Consider the following 13705-nt stretch of genomic DNA (forward strand, 5'->3'; position numbering starts at 1 on the left):
TTTCTGTCACTACTGCTCTGCTGCCTAACACTTTAACACAGGTCAGCAGAACCTCATATATCATCATCAGATGAAATATTCAGTTCTGTAAAATAATACAAGAGTAAATGTTCCTACGATGAAGAAAAACACACTCAGGTCTTTGAGGTTAAATGTCTTGCAGGTGTTTGTTAGTGTGACAGATAACAAGTCACATTATAGGATTACAGGATTATACTGGTGTGTTTGTATGCGTCAGTCCATTTACTACAGTACTGCCAAACATTTTTTCAGAGCATACTGCAGTTCTTTTTTCTTAATTCCCCTTTTCCTACCATGAAGACAACCCCTGTTTCACTTAATGTCTGCATTTATGAAGTAAACTTTATAAGTAAGACACTTTTCCAGACCTGCAGATACCTTACTAACGCCTGTATAATAGTCAGTGATTTACTCTGAAATGAGCTGTAAATTAAGATTTCACACTTATGAGTCATCATGATTTTGCATACCGACAGTCATTTTCACATCTATAACACATGAAACATTGCATTGTGGGATTGTTGGCAGAAAGCAAGAATGACAGGCAGTAGAGTGGTTAAAGAGGATAAAAATGAATAAAAAGTAAAAAAACAATATGCTAAAACTGAAATCCTCAAGTTGAGTACCTCCAAATTCTGAATAAATATACTTAGTTATGTTCTGAATTTGCTGTTTAAACAACCTACTTATTGTTCACTCCTATAGTAGATAAATTGATGAGCTCACAGGCAGATAGATACTGAACATAACAAACATAACTCTCTGTATGTTTAATGACTCCTGCTCACAGCAGCTGCCAGCACATTCTCACTTATAGACATCTGATACGCCATACATAATGTTGGCACTGTAAAAATCTGTGTGGGAAACATTCAGCTGTGGGAAAGTAATGGTAAACCCTAAACTCCCAGCAGAAGTATTCAGATCCTTAATTTAAATAAAAGTCCTGCATTGAAGCGATAATATGTAACATTTCTGAAGTAAAATGTCTATAAATTCTAGAGTTATGTTCTACATGGAGTTCTTAAATTATCCCAAATGTTTCCAACAATGTTCAAACTCAGAAAGTAATGTAAATGTAAAGTAAACATATTTGTTAAACAGCATTTTATTGTTGTAGTCAGTCGAGATGGAGCTAGTTTGAATTACTTTTATACTGTAAACTGTCTAAGATCAAAGCTTTTATATGTAAAAAACAAGTTACAGTGCAACAGATTTCTAATAAGTGTACTGAAGTAAAACATGCAGTTTCCATCCTGAAATGTAGTGAAGTATGAAGTGGCATACATCGAAAATACTCAAGTAAAGCATAAGTAACTCAAAACTGTAAGTAAATGTATCTTCCACCTTTTCCTGTCACAGACAGTATTAAATACATCCCCACTTCATTCTTCAAAATTCATTAATGGAAACACGTGTGATTATATAATCCACTCGAGATGATGCAGTACGTTCACGAAACAAAGCTGGAGGTCGAGTCCAAATTCCTCCATCTCAGAGTGCTTGAATGGAGGGAAGGAGCGGAAGAGAGGAGGGGAGGGAGGGAGGTATAAGGGAGGGAGGGCGGCAGCCGGGCCGAACAAGGAGCTCTTTATAATGATTGACTCTTTACACGGTGACTCATCGTACTTCACAGGCCTGTCTGTGGCCTGAGGAGGCCTGCCCTCGTGCTTACTGAATGACACACTGTGTTGTCAGAATGTCAGGATGTCATGTTGGGATGTTTGGAGTGCCTCCCCCCCAACATCACACACACACACACACACACACACACACACACCTTGGCGTCTATTGTACGCTGTCAGTCTCTGCTTCGCTCACATTTACATTAAAATGTGCTTTATTGACTTAGTTAAAATTACACAGAGCAGCAACCACTTGTACTAGCATTGTGACTGATGTTAAAAGCTACAGTCGTTGCACACAGGAAGTTTATTCCTAATAAAAACATTAGAACATAAAAGAAAGTTAATTTATTTAATAAAAATAAAGAATTATGTTAGAGATTTGGCTGCCTACATGTACCATAGTTTGAGAAGCAGGGATGTAGAGTACTGTCGATGCAGGTTCTTGATTAAAGAAACAATCATTATTTTGGGAAAAATTGAAAGATTTTACTTTTATGTAGAAAAAAGTTGAAAAAGTTGAGAAAATAGTTGTAATTTTGGTTTCTCCTAGTGCTATGAATGTAAAGTCATAATCACTGTACACTGAAGTTGTAGACAAGAGGTTAAAGAAGTTGACATGAGCTGTGAGAATGTGGTGTAAAGGTATTTTCTTAATGTCAAAAAAAGTCCACTAACCTCCAGGCCTCAATCCTGAATCCTGCCTGAATAAATAAAAAATGACCGGTGAGTTCCTGTTCTGCTGACACAAGTTGGTGGTTGTATAATTCAAACAAAAGGTCCCAACGACAGCAAACACAAAAGCAGTTACAGTAGCAGGCAGTTATTACAGTTGATGTCACACCCTGTTTGAGAACAACGTACTAAAACAGACATTATTCCTCTTTTTGTCTTCGTCAGATACCCGGAGTTTCCTGGATAGCATGAACCACGCCGGCGGCTCCACAGAGGGAGAGCTGTTCAGGTCAGACGTGTCGGTCACTCCTGCTTCCTGTCAGAGGATCTTTGGCTCCATGTGCTCGGTGTCATCAGACAGCCCCCTCCCGCACACAGACAGGTAAAGCTGATGGTACTGCATGCTGCATTATTATACCCATCAATAAATCAATAAAAAGCCATAATGAGACTGTTGTAAGTTACATGCCCCCTCCCCCATCGCACAGGACGACCTACCCGTAACCTACACACACACACTGTATGACCCTAACATTCCAATAACCACGTTTTAGCTCCAACTATGCATATCATAAATGACTCGCTCCATTATAGCTCTTTACCTTTGCAGACGCAGGAGGAATGTGTTTCTACTTGTTGAAGTCACATTTGACAGGAAGTGATTTATTTGGCTTTTGCGAAATACCCAAACAAACTGCAAGGCCGAGAGCCTCCTCGACTTCAGGGCCCGGGGCACATGCCCGGTTTGCTCTTTATGCTGGAAATCAGCTTAAATGCTGTTCAGCACAAAGGGTAATCACTTCATGGCACAAAACAGGAATCTCTTGGAGCAGCGTTCTGTCCTCAGAGCTCAGTCTCACAGTGCAACCGGGCGCCCTGGTAGCTCACCAGGTAGAGCTGGCAGCCCGCGTACTGAGGGTGAGTCCTTCCATTGGTTGACTGCGGCCTGTAGCCCTTCGCTGCGTGTCATCACTTCTCTCGCCACACTTCAGCTGTCACTATCGATTAAAGGCAATAAAAGCCCCCCAAAAATATAGTATTGTAGAGTTTTCATGCTCTCATTTTATCGTGTTTTTAAGAAAACCACGATTAAACCTTCGTAGGTCCCGCCCCTTTTGGAGGCTCGGTCAACCTTCTCATTTCCTGTAAATGTTGCTACATAGACGAGGCTAGCACTTAGCATATCTGATTAGCTAGCTAATAATAATTAATGATTCGGACACTTTCTTTCCGTCTCTAACCCTCACCCTTTCTCTCCGCAGCTCCACTCCTCCTCCTGTGTGGCACGACCGGACTCCAAACTCCCTGAACTCCCCGTATCACTCCCAGCCTTCACCCCCTCTCTCTCTCAGCACTCCCAATGCCCACAGCTCTCCCAGGGGGGCTCTGAGGAGCCTGGGTGGAGGTCTGGGGGTCCGCAGGGAGACAGACAGCACAGACTTGTCCTCGCTGTTGTTGGGGAACGGCGGCCTGGAGCACAGCCTGCTGGAGGCCATGGAGGGCCTTGGGAGTCTGAACCTCGGGGGAGACGGGGGACTCCCTCCACTGCTGCCCGAGAAGAGAAGGTTGGGTGAGGGGGGAGAGCTCGGCTCCCGTTCGCCCTCTCTAAGCGGGTTTTCCAGCCCTCACAGCGGCAGCAGTGTCAGCATCCCATTCTCATCCCCGATGACCCCCGACCCCCTCAGAGGACTCAGTGGCACCCAGTCACCCGGAGCAGGTAGACAGCCTCCGTCTCTCTCATTAATATAGCTAATCAAAATCACAAAAAAACACTGACCACTGATCAGTTTAACTTTTTCCAGCACTTTCAACCACATCTCAAGTTGTGACCCAAGTTGGTCCCTCAAAATTCATGGTAAATTACAAGAATTTCTTCTTTTTTTAGGATTTAAGGTTCATTTAAAAAGGTCCAGTGTGTACAATTAAGTGGCATCTAGCCGGTGAGATTGCAGACTGAAAAACTTGCCCAACAAACCCGTTTCAAGCGTGTAGGAGAAACTACGGTGGCCGTGAAACTTACGGAAAATATTAAAGGCCCTGTCTAGAGCCAGTGTTCAGTTTGTCTGTTCTGGGCTACTGTAGAAACATGGCGGCTCAACATGGTGGCCTCCATAGAAGAGGACCCTCCCTTTGTAGATAAAAATGTCTCATTCTAAATTGTGAAAATAATCTAATCAAGAAACACTTTTTTGCCAATGTCAAATAAAAAAACTAAATCTGTGATTGACAAAAAACTTTCTCTTTAGTTAGAAAAGTTACATCGCTCCAACCAATCTTCAACTGACCATTTTTAAAAAGTTACCATAACTGAATTATCTTTAATAACTCATAGAGTTGATTTAGGACAAGAACAGAAACCTAACTTGCGTGCATTCCCGGCTGGCTTTCTGCAGACTAGCAGCTACAATATAAAACAGAAGTTTATTTGATCAGGTGATCAGTCAGTCATTTTAAGGCTGCAGTGATCACAAAACCTCTCCTGGAGGGACTGTACAGGTGTTTAGACTAAATGGTAAAATGGAATTTTACCGCTGCTGATCAAAACATTGAAATGAAGTAGTCACTCTGCAACCCCCCAAAAAATGCTGTTAGTAGAATATTTCTTCATTAAGAGTATTAAGGTATTAAACATTTGGGAATAAAACAAATCGGAGATTTTGAGGAAAAGCTGTAATAAAAAAAGTGTCATAATTCTACAAGTAATGATAGTTATTTTTAGAATAACTGCGTAATAGTTTTAATATTTTGGAGAAAAACATTGTATTCATTTTTGGAGAATAACCCAAAATGCCACAGTATTGATGGATGATGATTGTAGATTATGGTGAGTGACTGAGACATTGTTACTGTAACTATAAGTAGAGTCTTTAAACATTTATTTCACTTTTAGAACCAAAAACTAAATTTAATTCACTGTTGAGGACAAACATTTCAGTGAGAATACATCTGTTTGTCATTTGTGTGTACTGACCCTTTAACAAAGTCTGCTGCCTCGTCACATTTGGTCCAGAGCCAGTCTGAAACCTAACGTGGAGCCTTAATCTGTGTCTTGCAGACTTTGGCAGTAAGCAGGACACTGTGAAGTTTGTTCAGGACACTTCCAAGTTCTGGTACAAGCCCGACATTTCCAGAGACCAAGGTAAATATTGGTCTTGGACAGGCTGATAATACGCCCTTGTGCAAAGGTTTTTTTTTGCTCCTTGTACAATTTGAACACGATGTTTCTAACTATAGCTCTTCTGTGTGTTTTCTCCCTCTGTTGAACAAGCCATTGCCGTGCTGAAGGACAAAGAGCCCGGCTCGTTCATCGTCAGAGACAGTCACTCTTTTCGCGGGGCGTACGGATTGGCCATGAAGGTGGCCACGCCCCCTCCGTCTGTGTTACAGCAGAGTAAGAAAGGTAGGCTGGAAATGTACTCGCCATAACAGTGTCTTTTAAAGTGCTTCCTTCTGCATTATAAGTCATCTTTCACTGATGTTTTCTTTGTTATACAATGTGATTGACTGGGAAATAAGATACCAGTGAGTAACACCATGTGCGAATGTACTGAAATATACACAAAACGTACTTTAGTTTTCTGTGTGTCCGCCGTAGGAGACCTGTCCAATGAGCTGGTGAGACACTTCCTGATAGAGTGCACGCAGAAAGGAGTCCGTCTGAAAGGCTGCCCCAACGAGCCGTACTTCGGTGAGAATATTGAAGCTTTAATCGAGCGTCTCAGACCTTCACTCACACATTTAATGCTGATTTATATAAATATCTAAATCTAATTCTTCACAATGAATTTAAAGTTGTTAGAGATAATTTTAATGTTGAAGCTGCTCCAGGAGTTAAATAAAACCATTTGAGTAGTTGCCGCAGTAATCTCATGTTCTATAAAATGTTTATCTGCAAAGTGAGTAGTAATTACTGCCGTCAGATAAATGGAGCTTTATTTTACTGGTCCCTAATTATCAGGATGTTATTGATCTTTAAAAATAAAGTGTTACCAACAAACGTTGAGGAAAAGAAAATGAAGTAGGAAGCAGAGTATCAATGCTCTCCACCAAACCAGGACTGTGGTACCTTTAGTGTAATGAAGCACATTTAAACTGATATTTTAAAGTCAGTGAGCTTCCTCCAATCTTTCTGTTAATACTCCACTGGGGCGGACTCACTGAGGTTATTCTAGTGCAGGACTATAATGTGTTTCCTCTGCCACCCTCTATTGGTCAGTACGAAGAGGTGCAGCACTCATTCGCTCTTTCACACACTCACTAATAGTAACTAATGTATTTTTTATTTTCCTCTCAGGAAGTCTCACAGCTCTGGTGTGTCAGCACTCAATCACCCCTCTGGCTCTGCCCTGTAAACTCATCCTGCCTGACCGAGGTAAACTGTGTGTGTATGTTTGTGTGTGTGTGTGTGTGTGTGTGTGTGTCAGAATTACAGCTGATATCAAGGAGTCCTTTTGTAGTCTTGAGCAACTAAAAAATGTCATTAAATCAATGGTGAGATTTTGGTCTCTATTACAAAAAGACACAATTCAATACTTTACACTGAACTCTATTGCTCTGTTTTTTGTTAATTAATTAATTTAAATAGATGTTATACTCTTTTTAGTTCTTGAAAGGCTGCTTGTGATAGGATAGCGGTTCCCAACCTGGGGGTCGGGGCCCCCCCTAGTGATTACCAAAGCTTCTTGATGTTAAGTGTTAATAAAACTTAATAAAAATATACACAGTAGGTCCATATCTCAACATTTGTAACTTTTGTGAAGTAAAGTTAATTGTCTAATATAATAATGGGCGAGCTCCAGGACAAGAAAACACTAAATTTGTAAAAAAAATAGCCTGTTAAGTCTGCATGACTGTTGAAATCATAAAACACATAAAATCATTGTTAAAAATACATAAGACAAACAGAAAAGTGTAAAAATTTCCCTAAACATGAGAACTGTTGCAGTTACTGAGTTTACTGTTTGGGTTCATTGAACATCGACAGCTACATAGTATTAGTGTTATAAAACACAGCCTGAATCAGAACGGTGCATAGATGCAGTTTGTGTGTTTCTTGGTTAGTAAATTCTTGTCTCTGTTTGTGTTTTTGCCTGCAGACCCGGTGGAGGAGCTGAACGACTCGTCTGCACAGACATCGACAAACTCCGCGGCGGAGCTTCTGAAACAGGGAGCAGGTACGGGACAAATACACACACCCTGCATGAGCTGAACTTCCATTCATATCCGCTACGAAACACACAAACACTCCCTGACATAAAACCAGAAGATGAAGAGTTTAACTTTAGTTTTGTGGTCACTGTGCAGCGTGTAACGTGTGGTACTTGGGCTCTGTGGCGTTGGAGTCTCTGACGGGACATCAAGCGGTGCAGAAGGCGACCACGCTGACGCTCGCAATGGACCCACCACCAGCGTCCACCGTCGTCCACTTCAAAGTGTCGGCGCAGGGGATCACGCTCACTGACAACCAGAGGAAGTGAGTGTTTATACGTGCACAGTCCAAACACAGAGACAGATGTGAACATGTTGATTCTGATCACATCTGTTTGGTCCTGCAGGTTATTCTTTAGGAGGCATTACGCCGTCAACACCGTCATCTTCTGTTCTCTGGACCCACAGGGCAGGAAGTGAGTATCGTGACTTGTGTATATTTTCTTGGAAAGCCTTAGACAAATCACATCTCACCCCTAGACTGCAGGAATGAGTCCTAAAACTCAGAACTGAGTTAGCATTTTATGGGAAAACAAGTATTCAGCATTAGTTTCTGTCCATCTATGGTGGTGCAGCAATTTTCCCCTCATGCAAAATTTGAGAAAACACAAATTGTTGTTCCCTTTGTAACAATAAATGAGAATTTAGATTCAGATATTGGATTAGAGCCTCCTCAAATACCACAAAAGTATTAAATACTAGTGAGGAGTCGTATTATACTGAACTTTGTCCTGTTATGACATATTTCAACAGAAATCTTTAGATTTTTTGTTTAGTTTATATGCCATCATATTTAGAGTTTTGTCTTTATCATAGTCCACAAAAGCAGTCAGAACAAAGACTTTATATATGTGATTTATAAATGAATACAGCACATTTGATGGTCAGTAACTTACTTACTTATTTTGTTATTCTGTCCCAAACAGATGGACAAGAGACAGTGGTTCTACTGCAAAGTAAGTCCATTTTATTTACTGTACCTGTCTTCTGACGCACCGCACTGCTCTTACAGTTTCTTTTAAACAGTAAAAAGTTGACATGAATTTCATCTTCATTCACTGAAAGATCTGATCATTCAAGGCCTGAAGTCTGCTCAGGGGGTTGCATTTTATAATTACAGGCAAAAACTAGGAATAAAGTTGTCACTAGGAATTAAGACAGATGTAGTACGACGAACCGGGCGAAACTAATGAGACACAGCTGAAGCCAATCAGGGTGGGACAAATAATCAGAACAGGCGGGAAACACACAAGGAAGCAGGAAGTGAAGAGGTCTGAAACAAGAGGAAATCAAACAGGAAATAAGACACATGAAATACTGAATAAATATGAAAGCATGCAAGAATAGTTGCTGGAAATGAGAGGATAGAATGACAAGCAACAAAGGTCTCTGGCAGGTTTTGAACAGGGGACGGAGCCGTTCGTGGCCACCAGGACGCCTCAAAAACAAAGACCTGATAGTGATATAGAACATTTAGCTGCTCTTCTGCTAAAAGATGTCTTTGCAACATACTGATTGATACTATTGATACTAAAAGGACAGGTTTTGGATTACTTTAAGCAAAACACTGAACTTCTACCTGCTTTTTATTGTCATTTGTAAAATGTAGTTAAAGGGACAGTTCACCTCAAAATCACTACATATTTTTTCTCTTACCTGTTGCACTATTTATTTATCCCTCTCTCTCTCTGTGTCCGTTTCTTCCAGGATCTTTGGATTCGTAGCCAGGAAATCTCAGAGTGAGACAGAAAACATGTGCCATCTATTCGCTGAACATGACCCCGAGCAGCCGGCGAGCGCCATTGTCAACTTTGTCTCAAAAGTCATGATTGGGTCACATAAGAAGTAACAAGAGCCCGGACTGAACCTCCAACAACAGTTTCATCCCAAGAGCCAAAAACGATGGACCCAGACACTCCAGCAGCCGCTCCCGTTGGTCCATCCTGCACAATAAACTTGAGTATTTTGTGCTGACTTTTTGCACTGCAGGATGCCGCCACCAGAGGGAGCCACGACTGTCATGTATAGATTTAAATCTCCTGAGCGGGAGGCTGTGACTACTTTATGATGCATCCTTTGGAAATGTGTATAAAATGTGTATAAAATCATAACCCACAGGATCTAGTATGAAAATGTTGTCACATTTATCTGACCTGTAGCTTCAGACTCTCTAAAAGAACCATATCACACTGTCCCTGCTTGTTTCTCACGGTCACAGCTGACGAATATAACACATTTACTTCTGATTAAAGCTGAAGAATGTCACATTTTTTTTTGTTTTAGGTAAAAATGCATAAATCAGGTTTCAACATCACTTTTGTGCAAACCACAGACCAACTGTCACGTGACAAAGCCAGTAATGTGGTTGCCTTGTACTTAAGATGGATTTATTGTGTTGTGTTTATAGTATTTATCCCTTTTTACAGATGTGTAAAAGTCTTTCTTTTTTTCCTAAATATACTTGTCATATATTTTTGTATATTAACACATACTGTACAGTAGGAAGGCAGTGAATGTATACATATTGTAGTAGGAAGAATATATGTGGTATTTTATGTAGCAGTAAGATACAACACAAGCTGCCCAGGTATACTTGTATCACTAATATAGATGTCAATATGCTCCCTTTTACAGTAACACCGTAATACAGATGTATGTACAGTTGTTGTGTTACGATAAAGTCATTCAGAGTTCCTCTAATAAGAGATCAAATACAGTCACTGTGAGAAACATTTGAGTCTTTTTTGTTCCATTCACAGCTTCCTCGAGTCATCAAATCTTGTTTTGCTGATTTGTAAATGAGCGTCGATCAGTCACCATAAAAAGTTACTAAAAATATAAATAAAACCCATCTCTGATCAATATTTACAGGAAATAATCTGCTCAAAATTCATCCAAATCCCTAATTTTACACAAATTTGAACTGGAAGTGAGTAAGAAAATGTGTTTTTTATGTGATTTGTGCGCACCAACACTTTAATAAGGTGTCCGGATGAGACTATCTAAACTAAAATACAATTTCATTACATTTTCTTTAGAGAAATGAATGAAATGCTCAGATATACGCCGACTGTGTATAGTTTATTTTATTTATACATTTTCTTACACCCCTTACAACATTTTTTGGAGGTTGGGAACCAGTGCTGTAGTGTGTATGTGGGACTGCAGTGTGTGTGTGTTCATGGTGATGGAGGAACAACAGTGTGGCACATTGGTGTGTTGTTAGTTTTTGGACAAGAATGATACAATACTTGTTAGCAGGATCCGTTTATAGTTGGTTTTTCTCTTTTTTTGCTGGATTTGATGAGATTAAGTCATCCTTCATTTCACTCTGAGCACCACAAATGAACCTGGAACCAAAACAATAACCAAAACTATCTGCATGTATAGATTATATGGAGGTAATATGGGGTGAACTGAACCTTTAAACTCTACAGTTCATGATTTTGCCAATAGATGGCAGTAATCAGCCACCACATCACACACACACTGCACACTGAATCCAAGTCTGGATGAGTTCTCACTACAATGCACAGAACCTGAAGGTGTTTCACAAACACAAAGTTTCTGGATGGATAATGTTGTTCTCTCTGTCTCTCTTCTCGCTTTTATAATCACCCTGGTTTTATTCCGAGAATCAGTTGCAGATGGAGCTGAGCAGGTCATCGCATGCAGGCAGGGAGAACCATCCTCTCTTGAAAAATCTTGGCAATGTCAGGGTCCAGGAGCCTCACAGATCTGCTGATCTGTCTGTCTCCAGCTCCTGTGTGTTGGTTGAGACTTTCGAGGAGGCCAGATCATCGGATACCAGTTTTGAATGAGGCTCTATTCAGGTTCCTGGTCTCTGTGGAGGGAGCTGAGGAACTGGAAGTGGGACAGAGACATGGGGACACATGACAGTCCTGCAGTCCTGGAGAGAGAGGGACAGCGTGAAGGGTGGGGGGTGTGCAGGGATAGTGTGTGTGTGTGTGTGGAGTGGGGGGGGTTCTCGGTGGTGGATGACCTCACCATTACGGGAAACTTTCCCACAGCCTGCATACAAAGAAGGTCGTCAAAAGGTAAAAAGGATGAGAAAGAATAGAAATTTAACACAGTGTGTAAAAAAGGAGGCAAAGTGCAGGAGAGCAGTTAGTCGATGAGAAAGAGGCTCTTTCGGAGGGGGAGTCGTCCCTTTTTTTAGTGGTTCAGAGATTTCGGGGATGATAGGAGTTCTGCTTCTGCACGGTCGCAACCTTCAGCCAGCTCCTGCCCTCTTCTCTGCTGAGTCACCTGCCGCCATTTTGTCCCCTAGCTGGACCTCTGCTTGCACTTCCTGCTGCACTTCCTGTCAGGCGGCCTACCAGCACCTGGCGGCCCGGTGGTTTTCACAGCTGCCGCCGCCGCCGCCACTGCTGCTGGACGACATCACATTCCTGGCATTGCTCGCTCCGAATGCTGTTTGGAAATCCAAAGGCCGGCTTCCGTTTGGGAATGCCTCCCTCACAGAGTCCCTCTCAGCCTCTGATCCCCGGCCTCCTCTCACTTTATTTGAGTTAGCTATTTAAAGCCCATGCTAAGTGCGCTGCTGCTGCTGCTCTGGCTACACAGGGGAGCAAACACACACTCCATCTCACACACTAAAACCACACCGGCCCACAAATAATCCCTCTCCTATTTTTAATTTGGTGGGCTGAAGGGACACAGCCTGCAGGGCAGACTGCGACCAGGCAGACGGACTTGGTGATTTTCGTTCTATTTGTTATGTGGTTAGTATGTAATTAGCTTTTAGTGATATGATGATATTTAGCCGCAGTGTTATCCTGTTTATCACAGCTTGAACACACACATTTACTCAAGTATTGTAGTTAACTTCTCAACTATTTCATACAGAAAAGGTGTATTTCATATTCAAGTTTATTTTGCTGGTAGGCGACTTTATTAAAGCATTACGCTAGTAGTAACGATTTATCTTAAAATAATGTTAAAGCTACACTGAGTTGTAATAGGAAGAATGATGCCTTTGTCTTGCTCCTTTTAACTTTTGTCTCTGGGTCGGGACAAGTGTGAAACGCTTTATACCACCAAGTCGCACACTGATTTTGGTGGAATTGGATCATATTTTATGGAGAAAATGTCTTCTGGACATCCTCCGACTGCTCTGCCTTAACTCGCGGTGAGTTTCCTCCATAATTAACAGAAATGTACACGTCTAATGTAATGATTAAAGATTTTAAACACAAATGTAATAGTTATTGTGTTACTAAAAGTAAGGAAATGTATTCATGTGTTAACATTTGCCGTAGTACTATCAACGAATTCAACGGACGTCTCGCTAAGAAACCGGCGCCTTTGTGTAAGTTAACTGCTAACTGTTGTAACTTAGCTTCCGTTCGCTCGGTAAGCCAGAGCATCGGGGAGCGTTGGTGTTTGCATTCTAGCTCAAGAGCTTTAAACAACACAGGACGTTGATGGAGGAAGCTAAGAAGACAGAAAGAGAGAGTGACTGAACAAGAGGCCGGCGGACGAGAGTAAATCTCGGACTGGTTTTTAGTTGTTGGCGAGAGCTTCGTGAAATAGAAGGCTGCAGACAGACGCCGAGCTGGTCTTCTCGCTGTTGGATTAGGAAGTCATGGCTTGCTATGTCATGTAGTTTTAATCATTACAAATGTATGTGTGCAGCTGTCCATATTTATGACAGCGGTTTATGAATTGCACTCATGAATCTGGGGCGCCATAGATATCACGTGCCAATCAATGCCAGACTTTTACTTGTAATGGAGTATTTTTACACTCTGTATATAATACAGAAAATACCAACTATTGTAGAGTAGACATTTGCACTGCTGCAAGTTTTCAAGCTTCTCTCAAAGAAGTGCACAAATGTAAATACATTTTTATGACATGCCTCTTTTCCATGTCTGATTCTTCTGTATTGCCTGCACTTGACCAGCCCCCGACTGCATTATTCTGCTATACTGCAAAGGTCTCGTAGCCTCTTCAGCTCCACATCAGCTGCGGAGTCAGTCAGTACAAACTGAAGTTGCGCAGCTAAACGTCGTCTCAACCCACAGAACCTTTCATTAAATGTTGCTGTGAAAGGATACATCGGCTCTACAGGTCAGGTTTGTCAGGTATTTAGACACACAGATACACTTGTATCAGATACCACAGATACCACTTTTGTCAAAATAACTTTT

At 41.3% G+C, this 13705-nt stretch overlaps 1 protein-coding gene and 1 long non-coding RNA gene across 2 annotated transcripts in view; one reads left to right on the top strand and one right to left on the bottom strand.

The window, feature by feature from the left end:
• The window catches only part of LOC118322228 (tensin-3-like), a 43677-nt gene extending 33418 nt beyond the window's left edge, over positions 1-10259 (top strand). The window contains exons 16-26 of the mRNA XM_035653854.1: positions 2547-2703; positions 3584-4038; positions 5377-5460; positions 5590-5721; positions 5917-6009; positions 6616-6693; positions 7418-7495; positions 7626-7794; positions 7877-7945; positions 8456-8485; positions 9237-10259. Coding sequence (XP_035509747.1) covers positions 2547-2703; positions 3584-4038; positions 5377-5460; positions 5590-5721; positions 5917-6009; positions 6616-6693; positions 7418-7495; positions 7626-7794; positions 7877-7945; positions 8456-8485; positions 9237-9378 — 1487 coding nt within the window. The 3' untranslated portion in view covers positions 9379-10259. The remainder of the gene's footprint in view (positions 1-2546; positions 2704-3583; positions 4039-5376; positions 5461-5589; positions 5722-5916; positions 6010-6615; positions 6694-7417; positions 7496-7625; positions 7795-7876; positions 7946-8455; positions 8486-9236) is intronic.
• Positions 10260-10600: 341 nt separating this feature from the next.
• On the bottom strand, positions 10601-12130 carry LOC118321922. The gene is made up of 2 exons (XR_004796430.1): positions 11538-12130; positions 10601-11439 (listed from the first exon to the last, which is right to left on the bottom strand). It is a non-coding gene; the product is annotated as an uncharacterized LOC118321922 (long non-coding RNA).
• Between the last annotated feature and the right edge of the window lie 1575 nt (positions 12131-13705).

This window comes from Morone saxatilis, unplaced genomic scaffold, assembly GCF_004916995.1.
Source record: "Morone saxatilis isolate NCDOM2014 unplaced genomic scaffold, NCSU_SB_2.0 Contig12, whole genome shotgun sequence".
NCBI lineage: Eukaryota > Metazoa > Chordata > Actinopteri > Moronidae > Morone > Morone saxatilis.